The sequence below is a fragment of the Equus quagga genome, chromosome 12 (genome assembly GCF_021613505.1).
Source record: "Equus quagga isolate Etosha38 chromosome 12, UCLA_HA_Equagga_1.0, whole genome shotgun sequence".
Taxonomy (NCBI): domain Eukaryota; kingdom Metazoa; phylum Chordata; class Mammalia; order Perissodactyla; family Equidae; genus Equus; species Equus quagga.
The window spans coordinates 18,279,744-18,302,388 of record NC_060278.1 but is presented as its reverse complement, the minus strand read 5'-3'; the positions used below and the strand labels follow the sequence as shown (position 1 = coordinate 18,302,388).

General features: G+C 39.7%; 1 protein-coding gene across 1 annotated transcript in view; it reads right to left on the bottom strand.

The window, feature by feature from the left end:
• Positions 1-12,628: 12,628 nt before the first annotated feature.
• Positions 12,629-22,645, bottom strand: part of ITGA8 (integrin subunit alpha 8) — a 166,457-nt gene continuing 156,440 nt past the window's right edge. The window contains exons 29-30 of the mRNA XM_046679408.1: positions 17,510-17,632; positions 12,629-15,810 (exon numbers count right to left, since the gene is read on the bottom strand). Coding sequence (XP_046535364.1) covers positions 15,724-15,810; positions 17,510-17,632 — 210 coding nt within the window. The 3' untranslated portion in view covers positions 12,629-15,723. The remainder of the gene's footprint in view (positions 15,811-17,509; positions 17,633-22,645) is intronic.

Genomic DNA, 22,645 nt, shown 5'->3' with positions numbered 1-22,645 from the left:
AAAACTCCTTTAAAAGTAACCTCATTATAGCTGTGTGAAGGATTGCCACATTTTTACCCACCTTCTATAAATAAGGGCACTATGACATAGCCTGGGTCAAGATGATACAGCAGAAAGATTGAATTAAAACCTTAAAGCTCCTATGTAATGGTATATTAGTTATAGACAAATAATATTTAAAGAGTGGGAGTATCCTGCATAATCGTGATTATCTCCTTCTTATCTCTCATTCAATAGATTTATGGAAAATGTCACCGATCTCCCCTCTAATTTGTTGTGAGTGGTTTTGTACTTCCTACCAATTTAACCAACATGATGTCAAACATGAATTGACTAAAATGTGAATACCCTTGTACAGCTGCTCTGGCGAGGGTGGGGAGCATGGGTCCCGGAGGTGTTGTCATTTAAAGATGTTCTATGGATAGTCATGGCCCCCCTGTTTCTGTGCCACGACATGTGTTTCAGCTGGGACTCTGGGCAGGAAGTGCCACTTCTCATCCATCACGTTTTATAGCCAAGGCCATCTCCTTTCTTCAGTGTCCTGACCACCTAGAGGGAGTGTAGACAGATCTGAAGCCGGGTACCTAGAGAGTTACTGTAAATATTCAATGAGAACATGATTACCTTTTGACCTTGTTATGCATCTTGTCAATTTACTGTTTTCTTGTTTGATTTGAGGAGTGACTCAGGTCTGGAGGATTTGTGAGTTTGTTTTGCAGAAGAAAGAGAATGCCTTTGGGGAGGTTCTGGTCACCAGATGGTCGGCCTCCAGCAGCCTTTGCAGTTTGCCCATGGGCTTATCCGGAGTGACCCCTTTGTTTCCCTGAGGCTCCTCATGCCAAGCCCCTTAGCTCTGTAAAACCCTCCTGCTTTTTGCTCTGGTTAAGGTAGATTTGAGTGAACCCATGCTCCCACCTTCTCATCTTGGCCAACTCAAATGGAGCATTTCTGCATCTCCAAGCACCAATGTCTCAGCGTTTGGCTTGCTGTGCATTTGGATACACAAACTTGAGGTAAGAGGTTTGGTATCACGTCCGGTTAAAAAACATAGGGTAGTAGAATTTCCAGGACATGGCCATAATTTTTCAGACCAATTTGGAGACAAATAAAGCCTCTATAGAAATAGATGGATAATAATTATTTAAATATTTCTTATTGGTTAGTTTATTTATGATCTGTTCATCCAAGTGACTGTAAACCCCATGAGGGAAGGGAGCATCTTGTTTCCCATTGTATATTCAGTGCCTAAATAGTGTTCTGCCTACAGCAGCTACCCAATGCCTATTTATTAAATGAAGGAGTGAAGAAGTTCACTAGCAAGGGTTTAGCAGAAAGGACTCTGAAGAATGAGGAAATCCTGAGCAGATAATGTAGGGTTAGATCAGCTTGAGATTACAGAAGATAATTCAGCTTGGGCTTTGGGGTAGATAAAATAATATTCTCTCTCCTCTACCCCCCTAAATAAATCCTTGTTAGAATCCATGGATGCTGGGAACATGCTATGTTACATGTCAAGTCAGAATTAAGGATGCAGGTGGAACTAAGGATGCTAATCAGCTGATCTTAAAGTGAGTTTATCTGGATGGGCCCCATGTAATCAGAAGGAGGGAGGCAGAAGAGGAGGTCAGACTCAGAGAGAGATTTGAAGATGCTGTGCTGCTGGCTTTGAAGATGAAGGAAGGGGCCGTGAGCCAAGAAATACAGGCAACCTCTAGAAGCTGGCAAAAGCTAGGAAGCATTCTCCTGTGGAGCTTCTAGAGGGAAACACAGTCCTCCTAATCCTTTGATATGAGCCCAGTGAGACCCATTTCAGACTTACGACCTACAAAACTGGAAGATAATAAATTTGTGTTGTTTTAAGCTACTAACTTTGTGGTCATTTGTTATAATAGTAATAGAAAACTAATACAGACCAGAACCCTTCCCCTATGGAGTAGATATTTGTTGATTTTCACTTGCCTCCTGCCAGCAGTATCCTGATTCTTTGAGGAACTTGCTTTTTCAACCCTTTGTCCTCGTAACTTTGGATAAAGTCAATTTCCTCCTTCGCGGTAGACGCGAGTGTGTGATTCAGACCTGACCAACTGGAACATTGCGTTTGCCTGGTCACAGTTATCGGTTAAGAGTTGGACATATCTGACTCAATAAAAAGTAAAAGATATTCTGGGAACTTTGTGAGAGAGGCTTATGGGCTTGACCCCTAGAGATGTGGGGAGGCACCTTCCTGCTATGAAGAGCCAAAAACAGGACAACATGAGGAGCTCAGACCCAAGAGAGAGACAGACTGGATCCCCAGATCAAGCTGCTCTTGAATTTTTCTGTTACATGAGTCAGTAAATTCTTTTTTTGCGTAAGCCAGTTTAAATTGAATTTTCCAATTCTGTCACCAAGGTTTTAGTGAGGGGGCCTAGGAAGGTAATAGAACTCTATGTCTTTTACAGTTCACATATATACGAACTATGGATATACATATCTCATTGCATATATTTTTGTCATGAGTATGTGTTCAGCCATTCCCAACCAGTCACTTGTCCATCTTTATAAAGGTCTGAGTTAAAGCACCCCCACTCCCAACACCACCGGTTGTAGCTCTGTATAGACATATGGTCTGCCTGAATCTGTGTGACCGTTAGTGTCAACATTCTATCAGGAAGACTGTACCCATCATGGAATTTCGCTGTAGCAAGTGTTACTTCCGTCTGTGTGTGCTCCACATTACAATATTGTTTAGCATAGTGAAACTCTTCTCTTTATCATTTGAAAACATTAGCTATTAAAAGTTCTAAATATTGCCAGGAGGTCATTTTTCAAGTGTAAGAAATATTTTTTTTAATGATTTGTCTTCACTAAAAAATTTTACTTGATTTTCTTGTGGTTTATCCATATTTAACTAATCTATTTCTTAAAAACTCACCGACCTGATTTTATACACATCAGTGCCTTTATGAGTTGGGGCATATTTGTCATTAGGTTATGCAACATCAAAGAGCAGAATTTTCTCTCTGTGTGGAAGCCTTTCTTAGGAGGCTTCGTCTTAGATGTAAGGTTGTCCTCCCTTCACATGGGCAGGACCCACCAATTCAAGCGACTGTCAGGGTCGGCGGGTAATTAGTGAAGGGCGCTGAGTAGGGACGGTGGTTGACTAGACAGCCCATGTGGGTCTGGAGGGACCTGCCTCTCAGGGCCAGCTGCCTATTGCTGCAGAATTTAGACCCATTGCTGATCTTCCAGATTTTCAAACAAGGCCATAAATCTGTATCTTTACATGAAGCTCCAAAACTTTGCATATAGGAGTCAGTTTTTTTAAAAAAATGCTTTGTGGGCCAAATGAATCCCAAACAAATAATGAAAGTCATATCCACCGGCTGTACTGTGGCTCCCAGGTGACAAGTTTGTCCTTCTAGAATATATTGATTCATCCCCTGTGTCAAAAGATGGCATTAGCCTCACTTTGATCATTAGTCCACTTGTGTTTTCTATGCTAGTGCTTCATTGTCATGTGTTTTGAGACATTTTTAACCTTGACATGGCCAATAAGTGCAAACGCTATGATGCTGTTGAAAACCCTAGCAAGGAAAGGCACACAGTTATGATGGGAGGATGGTAGAGAAAAAAACTCACAAGAAAATGGTGAGAAAAGTACAGAAGTTGCACATACATAATGGATGAATTATTTGGGGGGAGGAAAGGTTCTGAAGGAGAAAGAGAGAATCCCACGAAGTGTGAAAAGTCCATGTCCATGCAATCTTAAAAATCAGTGAGAAAAGAAGAAAAGTGATTGATAAAATAGAAAAAAATTTGAGTGTTGGCTGTAGGATTCAGCACACAAAATATATGCCTATTAAGCTAACACTTTTCAGGAGAAGGTTAGCAATTTGTTGAAGACCTTCAAGATGATCCACCGTGACAGTCCTGTGGATATAACTTTTGTGGCAAGCCATGAATGTGTCCACGGGGCAAGTTCCATTTGGGTGATGAGGTGGTGAAAGTGTGAATGCTTTAGCTGTTAAAGAGTTTGCTGTGACATTTATAAATGTTGTCAGTCAAGAGTTTTATTTACCTCACTGATTTTCAGTATTGATGGAGCTGGATTTTGTTTTTATTGTGATAAAATATATATGACATAGAATTTACCATTTTTAACCATTTTTAAGTGTGCAGTTCAGTACAATCACATTGTAGTGCAACCATCACTGCCACCCATCTTCAGAACTTTTTCACCATCTCCACCTGAAGCTCTGTCCTCGTTAAACGCCAGCTCCCCATTTCCCCCTCTCCCAGCCCCTGGCAAGCAACATTCTACTTTCTGTCTCTATGAATTTGACTATTCTAGGTACCTCATATCAGTGAAATCATACAATACTTGTCTGTTTGAAGCTGTTCCTTTTTACAAAAAGATTTATTCATGAAGTTGAATATTTACTGAATTGCTAGTATATGCTAAACTTTGATCTATGTGTGAGAATACAGTGGTGAAAACAACAGGCCTGGTCCTCGCTATTTGGGTGGGTGGCACAAGAAAGATAATAAAGAAATAAACATAAAACAAAGAAAATAATTTCATAGCATACTTTGAAATCATTGAATTTGAGATTCCTATTAGATGTCCAAGTGGAGATGTTGAATAGACAGGTGGATGATAGATGAGCCTGTTGGGCATGATCAAAGGTAAAGAATTAGAGTCATTGTCATAGAGATGGTATCTAAATCTATAGGATGGCAGAGGTAATCTGGAGAGGGTATAAATATATCAAATTGGAGAGCCTAGTTGGAGTGCTACAAAGCTCCAAGATTTAGAAGTTGAGCAGTGGAGAAGGAGAGCGCAAAACAGACCAAGGAGGAATGGCCAGTGAGATAAAAGATAGGTGGATGTGGTGATTCAAAAGCCAGGAGAAGAGAACAGTTCCAAAAGGGTGGATGGAGTGGTTCAGCTGAGCTGACTACTGCTGAGAACCGGAGATGAACCAGAGATGGCCCTTGGATTTGGCCTCAAGGAGATCATGAGGGGACCAGGCAAGTCCAGCGGAGTGAGGGAGATGGCAGCTGTGGACAGCTCTTTTGAGAGGCTATGTCATGAAGGAAAGTCATGGAATGAGACATGATTCCTGAGAGGGTATTTCTCAGTAAGTGGGAGAAGTTTATGCCCACCTTTCAAGATGCAAAGAGCCTATTCACTCTCTGTTTTGGAGGAAATGTCTCAAGAATTGCTGTCTTTGAGTTTATTAATACATCTGCTTACAATGCGCCTCTTGAAACCTAACTCATTCGTAAATACAGAGCTTCTGTAAATGATTCTTTCTCATCAAACCTAAACAAGAGTTTAAAATATTTTGGCAATCTTTTTCCTCTAAGCAACTTGGGGCAGCAATTCGCATAGCAGGCCATGTTTCAGCGCAGACCAAATACTGTTTTATACTCAGATGGAAAGTTTCCCACTTCAAAACGATTTTATCTGCCAGAATGATTCTTTATCGTCAATGAAATGGTGCAGGTAGACAGATAAGAGAGGAAGAGGAGGGATGAAAAATTCTCGATGATTCCAACAAAGGCACGGATATTTGAGAAACACTATTGCTGGCAACACTCAAGGCCATTAATCACCATCCCTTGAGGACTTCAGCTTGGATCATCAGGTTCTAGTCCTGAAGCAAATAAAGCAAGAACAGTTCAGGCATCAAAGAGGAATAGACAAATAAAGACCTTAAGTTTTTGAACCATTTAAAGAAGGCACTCCACAAAATCTTATCAAAAACTCTAATAGTGCTCCATAATGATCTGCTGTGCATGATTTAAGAGTTTACTCAAGACCTCCTAATTTTAGTTAACAGTATCTTCCTGGTCAATAAATTTAGGGCAAAACGTGGTTTAAGAGCATGAATAAACTGTTAAATTTTCTCTCTAAAGACACGCTGTATTCTTTCTCTCCAAATAAAACACACACCATTCAGAAACCCACGCATGCTCAAGCTAAAGCAAGATGGCTCCGTGAGGGAAGCTGCCTCGTGACATCATCCCAGCTGCTTCTCCAGCCACAGAACTTAACTCTCTCCAGATGTAACCCTTCACTCCTTCTCCCTCCTCATAATTTTTGTCTTGAGTAAAACACAACTGAAGGAGAATTTTTTTTTTATCATGTGAACTCAAAAGCAGGAGACACTGAATTGCAACTTCGGTGATAAATCCTCGGTGGAGTGTAGTTTTTCTCCTTCCTCTTGGATAGACATATAAGGGTAATGATATGATGAGGAAAAAAGAATACTTAGAGTTGGGTCAAAAGGACTAGACTGAAAAAAATACGATAATTTATATCAAAGGAAAATTTTGGTTCTAAACTAAAAAGCACAAGTTACTTTTAACAGCTCTCTCAGACAATAGTATTAAGGATGGAGAGAGAGAGGGGTGTGTGCGTGCATGTGAGAGAGAAAGAGGAGGAGAGAGAGACCCTGGTTAGGCGGCTAAAACAATAACTTATGCAAAGGCTCATTCAGGTGGTGTTAATGGGATGACTTCAAGAAACAGAAACCTTGGAGGGTCATAACTGATTGGATGTGAGGAAAGAGAGGAACGCAAAGTGACACAAGAGACTCAGGCTCTGCTTCAATACAGACTAAGAGAGGAAAGGATGATGAGGCTCCGAGCCCTTTTCTCTGATACTCAATGCCTTGATGAGTGTAATGGCTGTGACCTCTATGAGGGGACAAGACTGTGATGAGGAGTGTCCAAGACATGACACCAGAGAAACACTGTGGTCACCGTGATGGGAATGTTGAATTAGACTTTCCTTCTTAAAACTTCAGATTTCCAAATCACCAAGCACAGAATGGACTCTAACTTTACATTGAAAGTGATTTGTGGGCACGATCCAAACAGCTGGAACCTATAATCTACCTTAGAGTGAGGAGTCCAATAGCATATCTGTGTGTCATCAAGAGAATGTCATTTTAATTAACCGACATATGCTTGTTCTTAGCTGGTAGAAATAAAAACAAAACACGAAATGTCATGTGTCTCTTTGTGGTATGTATTGTATGACTATATATGTTTACTTGCCTGGAGAAGTATCTGAAGTCCAAAGGAGGATTTTTAACGATTGGGCAATTTCAGCCTTGTGGTAATACTGTCATTATAGGAACAGTTAGAAGCCCCCTTTGAAGGTGACAACACTTCAAAGCACATGAAAGGTTGCTGACAAACTAGTTACCTTGTTTACAGTCCCATCCATATCTACCTATTATACTTGCCCATGCAAATTTTTGAAATGCTCAACGCACATGCAATATGTATATATATTACTTCATTGTACTTAAATCATGACTTGTAGCCCAAGAGGTATTTTTCCCTGTTTTTTGCATGAGAACCCTCCTATAGTGTGTATCAAGGGGAATTATTCCACAATTATCTCAAGACCTGGCATATGACTCGGTGCGGGGTAAGGGGAGTAGATGGTTGGGAGGAAGCTCTTTCCTTCTTCCAGGTCACCATGGGCCGCTCCTACCACTGGGAAGCTCTGGCCATGGCCCCATCAATGGGATGCTGCTCCCTCCACACAAGCTATAGTGGGGGTGAGACTTCAGGGCATGTCAGGCTTCCCTCTACTTGTCCTGCACCTTCATCCTCCAGAGGAACTGCATAGTGTAGTGGCTGAGTGTGGACTCTGGACTCAGGCCCCTCAAGCTTGTCTTGCTCTCAAACTACTTATATTATTATATATATTACTTGTTTTCCCCTCTCTATCATACAGGGAAATGAGTTAGGAGAGATTCATTCTTATAATTGTACAGCTAACATCTTGATTAAAAAATAATGTGTATCATTTCAATGTCACATAACCTGAATTATGTGTAAACAGACATTGATGCTAATGCAGTTAGCAGATCTCCTGGGTAGAGGATTAAACTGGAATTCTATTTTCCAGGGGTTAATCCTTCATTACCTCTGGTTTCCAAAAGATGAAAACAAAATATCAGATTAGCCTCCTAAGCAATTGTTTGAGGCCTTGGCAGGACGTTATGTGAAGTCAGTTTCCCGAAATGAAACTGAGAAAGCCTAGATTTTTCAATCTGGCAAATCAAGTTTATTCTGCCATTTAGGCTTCTAAGCAGTAGCTTTTTGGTGTGAGGAAAACTACTCAAACTCTGAAATCCCCATGGTTTTGGGAATCAGCTTCGATCTTGGCAAATGACCTAAAGAATGAGTTTCTCTATCTATATATTCTGAAAATTAAAATAGCATGTGTCTATCTTTTGAGGTATGGAAAGATGTTGAGAATGGCTCATTATGTGCATGAATCTAACGAGAGTTTGGAAAGTAGAAGAGGACAGAAGTTCTGTGGTTCTAATTCCCAACTCGGTAAACTCGGTGATGGATTCAGCTTTGTACTTTCGTACCCAGAAACCGTGGTTATTTTTATTCTCTAGTTCTGGGAAAATTTAAAAGCAACCATCAAGGTCATGAAAAACCATTTTAACCCCATTTTCTTAAGTGGTTCCTTCTCTACTTTCAGCCTGGAATGCTGTCGGTACTCCCAAATTGTTGGAAATGGCAGGTTGTATGGTCCTGGCCTCTGGAGTTAGGCAGACCTGGGTTTCAATCTCAGTTCTGCCACCAACTAGGGGGTAAACCGTCAAGGTGCTTGCTCTCTCTAGACCTCAATTCATCTGTCACATAGGGCTAATCCTAGACTCTGTCACATATGGTGGTGTGAGGATTAAATGAAAAATGCGTGCAAAGCACTTACCAGAGGACTCGACCCAGAGTGAAGGCGTAAAGCACTTCAATTGTTATTACCTTCATTATTCCATCTCAACTCCTTCCTACCTCTACTTCCTCCTTCTCCTAACAGTCCTTCAGATACTCACAGTCAGCTATATTTTTCCCTAGACATTCTCTTCTCCAGGTTAAACGACCTCAGGTCTCTCGACTATTCCTTGTAGAAGCTTGAGGCTACTACTCTTGTTGCTCGCAGTAATGAAATAATGGCCAGTGCAGCCAATGCCTGGAGCTTGTCGGCTTGGATAGACTCCCAAAGCTGAGTGTGGGGAGAGAAGCCACTGGCCAAATACTCAATGCCTTCCACCTGGAGCGGGAGCCATCGCCACAAGTAAATGGATGGACATTCCCCTACAAGAACTGGGAAAGAAAATGGTGGGAAGGGCAGAAGAAAGGGAGAAGATTTCTTAGTGGGCTCTGACTCTGGACTATTGGCCAACCTGTGCGACCAGACCGATGTTCATAGACAGTGTCTGTGGCACTGAGGGACCAGCTGTCTTTTTTTGGCAAACTCCCTTCTACCACCAAGTGTGTGGCCTGCTGCCACACACAACATGTGCCCAGTGAATGCTCATTATCTTTGTTTGATTTTCTTGGGTCTGTCATCTATTGTGGTAGCTGTTGTTCTCAGCTCTCGGTCATCGCAGAATTAAGCAATGCCTTCCCTGTGTTGAACAGCTGAGCTGGGAATCAAGTCCTACAGCCCAAAGAGAGGGACTTCCCTTGGCTTCCCACCAGCTCAGAGATCAGCACTCTTCAGTTTCCAACCAATGAGGAATATACTCTCTCCTATTGCAAAACTCACATTTATCCACATTGTCCATGAGAATAAGATGATCATTTCAAGGGAAAAGAAAAGTGGAGAATGAGGATGTGTGTGGTGGTGACGGGAAATTTCAGAGCAGAGCAGATGAGTAAATTACATGAAAAATGCAATTGTCTTGATCTTCTAATATGTGCATGAAGGCAGTAAGTAAGGGGAAAACATAAATATTTATAAATCTATTATGTACTCGGCAACACTAGTATACTACCTGAGTGAGCAGACATCAAAAGACTGATACAAAGATACTGTCTTTAAACGCTTAAGCCTACCCTTGATCCATATGTGCTTTGTAATTCTTGGAGTCTCTTGTTAAACTGTCCTATATGACAGAAACCTTTTAAGGAGGATGTTATGAGTTGAATTGTATCCTCCCAAAAAGTTATGTTGAAGTCCTAATCCCCTAATATCTCAGAATGTGACTGGATTTGGACATTGGGTCTTTACGGATGGGATCAAGTTAAAATGAGGTCCTTAGGGTGGACCCTAATCCTAATCCAAAATGCCTGGTGTCCTTATAAAAAGGGGGAAAATGGACAAGGAATGCCTGATTCTACCAGAAGCTACAAGAGAGGCATGGAAACCACTCCTTGCCTAGCACCTCCAGAGGGAGCATGCCCTTGCCGCCACCTTGATTTCAGACTTCTGACCCTGACAACTGTGTGACAATAAACTTCTGCTGTTTGAAGCCATCCAGTCTGTGGTACTTTGTTTCGGCAGCCCCAGGAAACTAATTTAGCAGAGAAATATAGAGTTTTTCAAAAGTAAACATTCTTATAAAAATAAAAATCATTAACTAGGCTCTTAGCCTTCAGTCAATTAAGTGAGTGAAAGTTGAAATTTAAAATTTTAAAACTAGGGCGGTTCACTGTTACTGCTTAAAAAAAAATGCCACGTAAAGGTTGGATAGCAGGGCAATTTGCTAATGACTTGGTTTTTTGTACAACACAGTGCACAATCAAAACAGGTAACAGCACAGAGCTATTAAGAACATTCCTACTGTGTCATATCATGGTGCCAATAGGAGTTAAATCCAAGAATTTTTATTGTCAAGAGGCACTAGTATCAGGCTACATTTCCAAGGGGATTTTGGCCAACAATCATAAATAACAGAGAACTTGCTCATAAACAACTCCAAAAGGCAGTGTGTCAGGCAGATGATATTTTGGGGGTGGGGTGAGGGAGAGTTGAACATGGCAGGCAGAGTTGTGCCTTAAGCGCGCTGGCCATCCTGAACTCCCCGTTGACTTAAACATCACTGGGGGGTTGTGGTTTTACTCAGCTCCCAAATGAGTCTAAAGTTTCATGAAGTTTAAACTTCTCATGCTAAAGAAATCAACCTTTTAATATCATCAGAGTTCTGAAGGAGAAAATCTGCTGTATTTGGGGAAAAGAAATATTAGACTCTAGGGAGGTACTATCTTTGCATTCATAGGTATCAACCAAAGGTTTTCATGTTTTAGCTCTTCCTGAGGGCACCAGGATGCTGTGTTCTATAGGGATAACCCGTGAGTACAGTGCAAATTTCACAGAGGAAGTGTGCAACTTGTAAGGGAATTCTACCTTGAACAGAATTCTGCAAGGAGTGATCCCTATCTCATTTTGCCCATTCTAAGCACCCAAATCTCGACTCAACGTTTAGAAAGTGTTGACATAGTTTAGTGTCTACATATAAAATGGCTGGAAGTGACCAAGATATTGATAGAATTTGTTGAGAAGACTGAGCTCTCACTGCACACATCCAACTACAAAGCATTTTACTACCACAAAGGACATGGTGAGGGTTCTTTCTGCCTCACTAGGAGCATGTGCGGGCTGTAACCAGTGGGGGGGCCCAGAATGGATCTCTCCGTGTGTGCTTTGGGGAAGTCTTGCTCTACTCAGAGTCGTTCGTACTGGGAAGGTGCTTTGATCTTTGGCACCAAGATTATTGAATCTTAGATTTGGTTTTGCATGTTTTCATCTAGGATACATAGGGACCTCCAGACCACTCTAAGCCTTTATATATGTCTAGGCTTCAAAGTGTGAGCAATATACAACAGGAAGTGAAGGATTCATCCTACTGCTTGCTGTAGGCCACAGGAAAAGCATTTTAGGCACTAAGTTCTTCTTATTGGGATTCATGAATGCCAGACAGAGAAGTGGTATTTCATTATCTTATGGAGTACGACCAATAAATTGATCTATATTGAATAGTTGATAAATATTAGAAGTCAAAATTAAATGTGTACATTAAATGTTCTGAATTCTAGTGAAATACAAATTAGAATAAAGTAATATTTGAAAAAAATTACAGAAATATTTTAAAATACTGAGAATTATGAAGGAAATGGTATATTTAGGTTGATGTAAATTAATCGAGTGCTCTTAAGAAACAATCTTATCAAGAATGACAAAAATCTTCATATGCTTTGACAAGGCAAGCTCATTCTTGTGAAGTTCTTTCATTGAAATAAGCAAAAAGAAGCTTCATCTATGAAAGTATTCAATTTAATATTATTCTCAAATATGAATCTGTGAACAATTGTTCCCAATAAGAAGGAAAGAGTTAAACAAACAGTGGTCCACTAATTGAATAGAACATTGGGTAACTATTACGATAACATCGCATGAACACTATAAATAGGAGGATGTAAAGTCCATGTCCCCTGAAGCGTTGAAATGGAATCAGATCACAAAAGTACATGTTGCCCATAATTGGTACTGTGCACCTATATATTTATTCATTCATTCTGGAAATGTTTGTGAGCACCAGCTGTATAATAGGTGTTGGTGCTAGGTGTAGGAGACACAAAGGTGAAGGTGTGATTCTTGTTCTCATTAAAAGTCAGCCAAGCTGGAAAATAGTCATGCAAACAAAGGAGAAACGTGTAGTAATTCACAAAACACCATCGGAATACACAAGGAACCTTTGAGTTGGTCAAAGACATATGGGAAGGCTTCAGAAAGAGGCTAAGATTTATACGCGGACAAAATTTGAAAGGCAACATAGAGAAAATAAACCAGTTGTATAAGGGTAGAAGTATTAGAAATGACTTAAATTTTTAAACATGTTTATTGAGATTTAATTCACATACCATAAAACTCACCCATTTAAAGTGTACAATTCAATGTTTTTTAGTATATTCATGGAGTTGTACAAACATGAACCACAATCTGTCGAGAACATTTTCATCCTCCCGAAGGAGTGTCATATTTTTGCTCTTTCAAATTTCTTCCAATGTTAAACGTTTTTATAATAAAGAATCAAGGTGTAAAGACAGAAGCTTTTGATGTCTGCCATTGTGGGAAAGCTTTACAATGCTTGTGAAACAAACCACAAACACGTTATCGTGTCTTTAATTTTATTAGTGACAAGGTAAATAGATACATGAAAATCTTCACAGATATCTACAAGTATTTAAATAAAACAAGAAAAGAGTTGAGTTCAGAGTGGGATTTCGGTGGCGACTAGTCCATGTCGTTTACTTATAAAAATCTCCAAGTTTATAAAACTTGATTTGCCTATTTTTCCACATCTTAAAAACCAGCTGTGAGAATTTCAAGAGGGATATCTAAAATATACACAGACTCTAAGAGGAGCTTGGCATATTATGAATTATGAAAGTGATTGGCAATGCTATGAAAAGCAGATCCACTCAGTGCATTGTTAGAATATTCTCCATGTGGACGGATACTCAAGAACTGATGACTGGAGGTTCGCCTGACCTCAGTTGTTCCTCTTCCTCCATTTGCTTCCACATCTGAAGTGGCCGAGAGGGCCGTTGCGTGTGTGACCACCATCTGTGAAAGCCTGCAGGTAGCAGTGCCCATCCCTCTAGAGGGGGACCACTTTTGGCTGAGGCTGTGAGGAAGGTGTAGTTTGCCACTGAAGCCCTCATCCCTTGCTCTGTTCTGGGTCCCAGTCTTGCTCCTGGCATCTCTAGTTTCCTCCAGGTGTCTGTACAACCTGGCTCACAGGGGCCTACATTTATCTAGCACTAAAAGTTTCAAGTTCCTTCACAAATGTTAGCTTAAAAGGCATCAGGTGCATTTTCTCAGGGACCTTTTATGACCAAAAGTCCTGAGGAGGTAATCTCGATTGGCCAAAAATCAGGCACGATGACAAGAGTTAGGGCATCATTTGGGGAGCCGAGAGACCTGTCTGGCATTCCTCCAAGCACATCATATGGATGCCACCTCCTTGTAATACCAGTTCTTCCTAGATGACTGACACCTAAGACCCCCAGAGGCTGGTGTGGGACTCTCAAACTCTTTGAGGCACGTGCAACTCTCACCCACAGTCAGCCACACACCCTGGGAGCCAGACTTCAGTTTCTGACAGACTCGAAACTGCTACCGTGACAGGATTTAATTCACAAGCAGGAAGACTAGAACTGCACCCGTGTATCCTTCCATATGCCTTTCATTTGGTTTCCAGTGAAGCTCTGCAGATGTGGCCAAATGGCTGGTCTCCAGGTTAAGGCATGACAGAAAATTTAGTGTCTGTGAGTTTGGCTCATCTTTCAAATAAAGTGTGATTGTTGAAATTGGGATACAAATTTTCCAACTGCTTTGTAAACTTAAGGATTTTGGTCTGCTTGTTCTATCATACTTAATATTCAGGATATTAATTAAAAATAACTAATGCCAGTGTACATATGCTTGAGATACATAGGTCTATAAAATATTGCACATAAATATAAAATCTGCTCAGCATTTCTTCATAGTAATTTTTCATTGTCATAAAAAGATTACAAAACTTTGCAGACTATATGAACTTGGCTGGTCAGTTTTACTTCAAAAATAATTGTATTACACATGGTTATGCATTATTTACAAGAGTTTTATACATCAAGTTTTGTGATGGTTAAATTCAAGATGAAGGGAAAATAGCTTAAATCAAGATTACTTTCCAAAGTTATGTACTATAAAGGTTAGCAGTAAAAATGAATAGTAAAGATGGAAAAGGCAATTCTAAATAAAATCCTTAGGAGTCGGTTTTCTAGGTTCATCTCACATCTGCATAATTTTGTATTTCCTCCCTATTTATGTTTAACATGTCTTCTCGGTGTATATAAGTTTGAGGTATAGTAAATAGGTATTTAAAGCCAAGCTAAATATTGGTGCTGCTTCTTATAGATATTAAAAATGATGTTTACCCCTATTGTTAAATTGCCTCTTTATTAATGAACTTGAGAAATTTTATCATCACTTTTAAACACCCCACAGGGTCAAGAGTACATTAAAGTTTGTGTATTGCTAATTAAGCCAATGGAAAGATTTTTTTTAAATAAAAGGAAATATAAATGTGACTTTTTGCAAAGCTAAATTAAGCAGATGTGAGACCCTGGAAAGTGTGAATAAAAGTAATTTCAGGTAGAAGGCAGCAAGGTATTAAGTGAAACTGTCTCCTAATACCAATTTGCCTTGCCTTAACACTGTTGAAATCCTGAAGAAACTGTTAAATGATCTATTCTGCACAAAATGGTTATCTTAGAAGGAAAGTTAGTGAGTGATTTTGAAAACCAGCTAACCAAATCTTAATTTCCAAATCCTCTAGATGACCAGAATGTCAGCCTAGAGAAATGGAAAATAAATAAATAAACTGTTATCCTCACTTACAAGATTATCTTTGTCGTTTCAAAAGTACTTTCACAGTACCAACAACATATGCTTGTCTCCCTGAGCCAGAACGTCAATAGAAATGTTTCTTTTCCATAGGGAGGTGTCAAATATTCCACTGGATACAGTAGTGTTGGAAGGTTCGGTCCTAGTTCACCTTCTAAATTCTATTGTAATTCAGACATTTCGTCTTTGCGATCTAAGTTGGATTGACCTGGAAAGAAACCTCAGTTCTCATACTCATTTCAAAGTGTATGCCAAATTCAGAATGACTTGAGCAAAAGAAATCTTCCATGATCGTCGATTGTTTCTACAGTGTGGAGGATGTTTCCTTTCCCAAGTTCCCAGGGTCACTGGTCTCCATGGCAACTTCTCCAAAGTGTGGCGGAGATGAGGTGATATTTTTGGGGGCCCTTCCATTTCCTGGGATGCTGGTAAGTATAGGAAAACCCTTATTTAACCCTTAAGCTCCTCCTTGTCTTTGTATAGTACCAGTGTTTGAGTTTTTGGGTCACTGGTTTTCCCTTTCATGCATCAGGGGTTTTCTCATTTGTCAGTTGTTCTCTGTCATTCATATCATCTTGGGGCGGTCTTGCTCTGTCAAAGAATCCACACTATGAAAAAGGAAAACAGGTCATAAAATCAAGTCATTCTGGGAATTTGCGAAACCTCTCTAAGAATTTTCACTTTATATATTTGCTAAGGAGCTCTCTGAATATAATCTGCCGAATTTTCCAAATTAGGAGGTGAAGGCAGAGTGTTCTTTGCCTGCAGAGAGGAATGCATTGCACAGGGCAGAATGTCTGGCTCCTTCCTCCTGCCATGTCACGGTAGTGGGAGAATGTCTCTGTTTTATACAAACCACTTATGGACCTTGCATATTTTCCTGGGATTACAGCAACATGGTCCAAGGGGTGCCTCTCTGCCTTTCTGCATGTTTTCTGGAGCCAGCAGCAGTGTTAACTGCTGACCAGGGAAGGGAGATTCTCCCCTGAAGTGTACTGGACACTCACTCTGGATGGATTATAGGAAGAAGTGAGGAGAGGATGCTTGCATATTCCTCTGCTCTTGATGGAACATACGGTATATAGAGGAAAATTAGATTGGTCATTCATTTCAATCCAAGAACATCTTAGTAACTTTCCAAAGATCAACCAGCAACTCAGGGCAGAGGTGATCAGAGAATCTCCATCCTTCTGAATTTCAAAGTAGTATTTGGTTTAGGAGAATATATCTTTTCCTGGAATCCTGGAACCTAAATTCTTATTTATTGTTTCTTAAGTTGGATGGCTTAGAACTATCAAGTCGTCTTTCTTTCCTAGTGCAATAATCTGTCAATTGGCACATATCATTGCCTCATTTATGGAAATAAAGTTACTATAAATGACAGAATAACACAAGTCTCTAAAGGTAGAATACACAGTAGACTATGTGGGCTCAGGACGGCACAAAACAGCTGATAATGATCGGGAAAGCCATTATTTAACTTACAAGGCAAGGTTTTCTCAGTTTATTAAGCATGCTGTGCATTGTTTTAAAATAAAAATACACTATGATTTTCGAGAACCACAACAATAGTGGTTAACTAAGATGTGACTGGATTAATTACTCTTATAGTCACGTAAGTGTGACATCGTCTCTATTTCGGAATGGAAAGCTCTGTGAAATTTGGCAGTCATGTTGGTTTGGGGACCAGAAATTAACCCCTATTCTAGAATTTTAGAACAAACTTCAGTAAAACACATCAAAAAGTAAGTTAAAGCTTCCTAATGAAGACAGACTAATTAGCAAGACTAAAAAACAAGTCCAAGAATATTATAACATGCATGATCTATTTGGTCTAATTGATAGTCCAAGTGAAAAAATCAGAATTGACCTGTAGTAATTGCGTCTGTGTAGAGTTCGTAAAGAAAATTCTCAAAGAATTGATGATAGAACCAGGTCAATAAAAAGCTTAAGATCTTGGTTAATTAAACAAGAAAAAGAAGTCTTCATAATAACATTATCACTCCAACCATACTGGAGAGATCACAGGTCTTAGTTAATAAAATCTAACTCTTTACATATTTGTTTACAAGAAAATCCAAGATGAAAGCAACATTAAACACTCTCAGTCTTCTTAAATGTCAGCTACACAAGCACATAGAGTTTGCCAAAGCAAACAAGACATAATTTTCCCTTTATGTCCTTTAGACTGTTAAAAATTCCTAAATCATGCCTCTAGCATTGTCTTTTGAAATTCCTTGGTATATCCTTCTAAATTCCCTCAGCGGCCTCTCCACTCAAAAGGAAAAAGAAAAGAAAGAAGCTTACCTTCCATAAAGCTAAGGTCAAAATGGCCAGAACCAACAATCCAAGAAGTATTGCTAGTATTATTACCCATAACGGGATGGAGAAGGAAACATTTGGGGTTGCCCAAATAACTGATGTCTTAATCTGAAACGGAAAAGAAAGCAAATGAGCTGTACTTTGAAAGCCATTTGGTGAAATAAAGCAGTAATTACCAATATAACACTGGGGGTAGTTCTGAAAGGATCCATATAATAATCGAAGTCATCCCAGGGGAGATTGGAGGGGGTTACAGCACTTGGACATGGAGTCTTAAAAAGCAGTGTATTCCCAGGTGGAAAGTCTAATTGGAAGTTGGTGGGTGTTTGACTTATAACAGCACAGAAACCCTAGACTAGAATTGAGGTGGACCAGAAACCAACAAGGTGGAAATGAATGACCTTAAATTGGGCAGGACCTTTTATGGCAACAATGGCTAAAAGTAGACCCTACAAAAGGCCAAGTTGGTCCCAAAAGGCTGACACATGTTTCTCTATAGGACTGAGCTGACGTCATTGAGAGGTGAACTTGTGAACAACCCCAGACTGTTGGATGTGTAAGAAGGTTGGAATCATCCAACCCCCCATTTTACAGATGAGAAAACAGAGTCCCAGAGGGGCTAAGTGATTCATACAACTAATGAGCGTCACCGCCTGTTTATCCCTAGGTTCTGTGCTCTATTAATGAAGGATAGCCCAAAATCTTGCATTTTATGGAAGTAACTGCAGGGAGCCAAGTGAAAGCTAATTGTCCTGATGCTGCCTTCGACCCTAAATCCAATTTTCAGATGCTCCTGGAACTCACTTCATTGCCCACTGTTGCAAGGGAATTGGAGGAGAATGAGACCTCCTCAGCAGGACTGCACGCTCAGTGTCTATGAACCACCCCTGCCCTAAGTGGGCAGAAGATATGTTCCTATTGCCCATGTGCTGAGGGCCTTGCCTCCGGAGACCCAGACAGCAAAGGAGCTGTAGACCCTCAAACCAAACCAAGGAGAGACAAGAAAAGAGAAATAGAAACATTCATGGATCCAAAATGTTATTCACCAAGACAGGACCATCCGGTTTTGAGAGAAGTAAGCATTATCTCAGCTAAACTGGTCCAAGCATTCCTCATTTTAACTGCATTGGTTGGAAGGATCATCAGTCCAGTCCTGACACATGCTCAAGGACCCTAGGCCACCATTCTCTAATCCACCAGTCAGGAGAGGACGAACTCATGATGAAGGTTGGGGGCTCTGGAACTTTCCACAGCTGGAAATATATGGGTGTTTTCACAGTCGGCACCCTGGTATCGGGCCCTGACCATGCTCGATTCTTTGCTTCTGCCTTCTTGACTAGATTTGAGCATCCTGCCTACACTCTTGTCAGCCCATCAGGGTTTTTATCGCTCCTTCCTCTTGGTCCACTTCTCCTATGCAGCGGATATATTGATGACTTGACTCACTTGATTCTGCAGTCTCGAATATCATTTATATCCAAAATTAATGGCATCCACAATAGTGAGACTGCTAGGCATTCCACATTGGTAACAGTGCCAGGGACTTCATTCATGCTCTTGATGAGAAAAAGGCCGAGTGTTACCGCTATGCTTTCTTCCTCTGCCTGTTAACTTTCCTTGCCAGCTTTGTCCCTATTCCATTGGACATATCAGTAGGAAGCGTATCATTCCATGACCACAATGGGATTACACTCACCCTGCTTGCCACAGTTTAAGGACAGGACGTGTGGTACGTATACTGAAGAAATGCATTGCAAGGACCCAAAGCCGTCACAATGCCACCCAGGTCCCCAGGCTAAGTCATTTATTCTAAAATGATCCTTTGAGTGTATGTAGCTACATGAGCAAGTCACAATCTAGATCACTTCTCCATCACTTCTCTTTATATCCTTCTCCGTTAGTGAATTACATCTGATAACATGTATGAAATCAGGGCTCAATCCTCACATCGTAAGGTGTTCAGAGAAAGCGCGTGAAGCGGTATTATGAAATGATCCTGATGTTACCGGAAGCGGACTGACACAGTTTTGGTAATGAGAATTTCAGAATTTTGGAACTACAAGGGACAGCAGTGATCATGTATTCATGGGCCAGTTACAATGACCCAGGAAAGAGAAAATCTGGAGCCATGAACAATTATGAGGTTTCCTATAACTGCTTCTTCTCCCTAACCTGTTAAGTCCACTGAGGAAACCACACTAATTTCAGTCTATATTTTGTGCGCATGTTAGAGATTGCCGCAATTTACCGACAGGTAATTTACGGTAAGATAAGCAACAGATGCTTCTCAATCATCCCTCTCCTGATTTATCTAATTAATTCTTAAGTCACTTCCAGCTGCTTCATGTTAAACATAGGAAACCGTTCTAGTTTTGTAAGTTAATAAAAAAAAAAGCTAAAGAAGTTGAAATAAGGGCCTTAGAGTGTTCAAATCATTAGTTTACTAAAAAGGAATGGAATGGAATGAGAGAATACCCACTGAGCACTTTGCTGGGTTCCTTTGCCACTTGGCTATTGCAGGTTTTGATGAATTGTCTATAAAACTGGTCTATCTGTAGAACAAGCAGAGGAGGTCACTTACAAAGACCTAATGATGATATCTCAAGGGGTTTTTGCAACAGTGAAGGAAAAGTACAAATAAAACATTAAATTGACCAGGATATGCTGATTAGGTTCCCTTGAAGCAGAAAACAGCTTTGTAGATAGGGCTGCAAAATCTACCGGCTTTTTATTTGCATTTGCTTCCAAAGATTCTGACAGCAGAGTCTCACAACAGTCTAGGAGCAGATGATCACGACTGTCCTTTTGAGTCCCCCAAATTCTGAAATTTTCGTATTCAAAACTTGTCGGTCTGCTTCCAGTAACACTACGTTCATTTAAAAGATACCACTTCATACTCTTTCTCTGAGTACTTGAAAGTGTTAGGATTATGCACGTCATACACGTTTCCTATAAGTCATCTTATGTAGTTAACTAAGAGGAAGGGACGTAAAAAGTTTTAAAGGAAGGCAAACTCAGAGCGACTTTCCTCCTGTGCTTGCTTTCTGCAATCTTTGCCTGCTGCCTTTAGGACATCCATGTGGCACTGAGGGTACCCAATGTTCTCAATCTAAAATGGGTGCAGCTGCAGGGACCATCCTTCGTCCTTGGTGTTTTCCTAAACATCTAGGCTTTTCGCTGCATAGTCAAGAAGTCACTGTAGTAAGGATAGAGGAAATACAGAAAACCAACAACAGCGCCCTGAGCATGCCTTCAGATTTCCAGTGCAGGGGAGCTAGATGGATGTTGCTGGAAAGAGGTGGACAAAGAGTCAAGTGTAATACCTCATTGGAAGAGGGATATATGTCTTGGAAAGAGAGGTCTTTCTGAGAACACATTGACCAGGGAGTCATGTGATGTATTCATGTCAGTAAATGGCAATGGGGCATTTCATCTGCTAGTGGAAACAGGTAAAGCAAAGTTTTTCCTGATATTCGATGCTGTATATAAATAAACTAGAAACTTCAACTGTATAGGCAAGCTTAAAAGGAAAAGACTCATTGATCACTTTTATGGGACCAAAGTTTATTTAAATCTGTATTAGTGCTGCGGAAATTGCAGAATGGTTTTGGGAAAGCTTGGCCAAGAAATAAAATGCTGAAAAATACCGAAGCTTTGTTCTTCCTAATATTTATATTTGTCTTGCTGCTCATTTTGACAAGCCCACAAGAAGCTTAGATTATCCATTGGATAATAAATAATAGAAAATAGGTTTCATTTTTAGAGTTTCTAATGACTAAATACTGATTTATAGTAAAAAATTTTCATTCATTTCAATAAGATTTATTAAACACTCTATGATCTCTGAAGTTCTGTAGGTATTATCATCAGCTCCAAGCTGGAATCTTCTCTAACCCTGCTCTATATCAATGCTGTCCAACAGAAATATAATGCAAGTCACATGTGTAACTTAAAATTTTACGGTAATCAATTAAAAAGGAGTAAAAAGAAACACGGGGCATTAATTTTAATAGTATATTTTATTTAACCCTAAATATGAAAATTATTATTTCAACATGCAATTGAGATAAGACTATTCATAAGATAGTTTACATTCTTTTTTTATTTTTACTAAGTCTCCAAAATCCAGTGTGTATTTTACCCTTGCAGCAGATAACAATGGCTAGATTTTTCAATGGCTAAAGTAGAATGTAGTCTTATCAAAACAATCAAGCTCTGTTTAATGGAAAAAGTATTTATGTGGCTACAGTTTTATTTACATTGAAATGAGTTAAAATGAAATACAACGACTAGTTCAGTTCTTCAGTCACACTAGCCACAGTTCAGGCACTCACTATCCACATGTGGCAAGGAGCTACCATATTGGACTGCACAGCTCTAGAACATAATCACATACAATGGTGTCAAAGCCAAATTACTCAAGTCCTTCTTTATAAGACCCATTCATCAACAAGGTGGTCAAGGCAGAAGATGGGGTATATTTTGGACTAAAGGATTTCTTTAAGAACACAGGTTTGTGATTACATATTTCAACTGCCTTGAGAAAGAAGGGTAATGTTGAGTAACTGAAGGACTTAAAATTTAGGGAGAAAAACTCAATTGCATGCCAACTAATCAACAAACTATTTTAATTGATTTTTGCATATCAAGATCCTGTAGCTATTTAAAGAAACAGTATAAACTTTCAACAATTCAAATTTTATAATTAGCTGCAATTTGGGGAAGTGGGATCCATAAATTGTAAGCAGTTCATATTTTCTTAAAGTGATGTTTAACGGAGAACATTTAATCTTACCTTCATCATGTCATAAATCTTGTTGTTCTTTATTAGGGTTGAAAGACCATAAATAAATCTTTAATATGCCTACATTTTATCATTGACATTTATGATATGTTTTTGTATATTTTGACAAAATACCAAAGTAGAAGGAAAAAGCTCCCTTGTATTTGCAACTAATGTATTTGTAATTAATGTTGACATCTGTATTTATGTATCACAAAATCTTGTGTAAACATGCTTCAGTGGGGTCACAAGAATGTTTCAAATAAATGTACCAAGACACTCTACCTACAGTGCTATTTAGAACTAAATAATAACATAAAGTGGACCAGCTGAACACA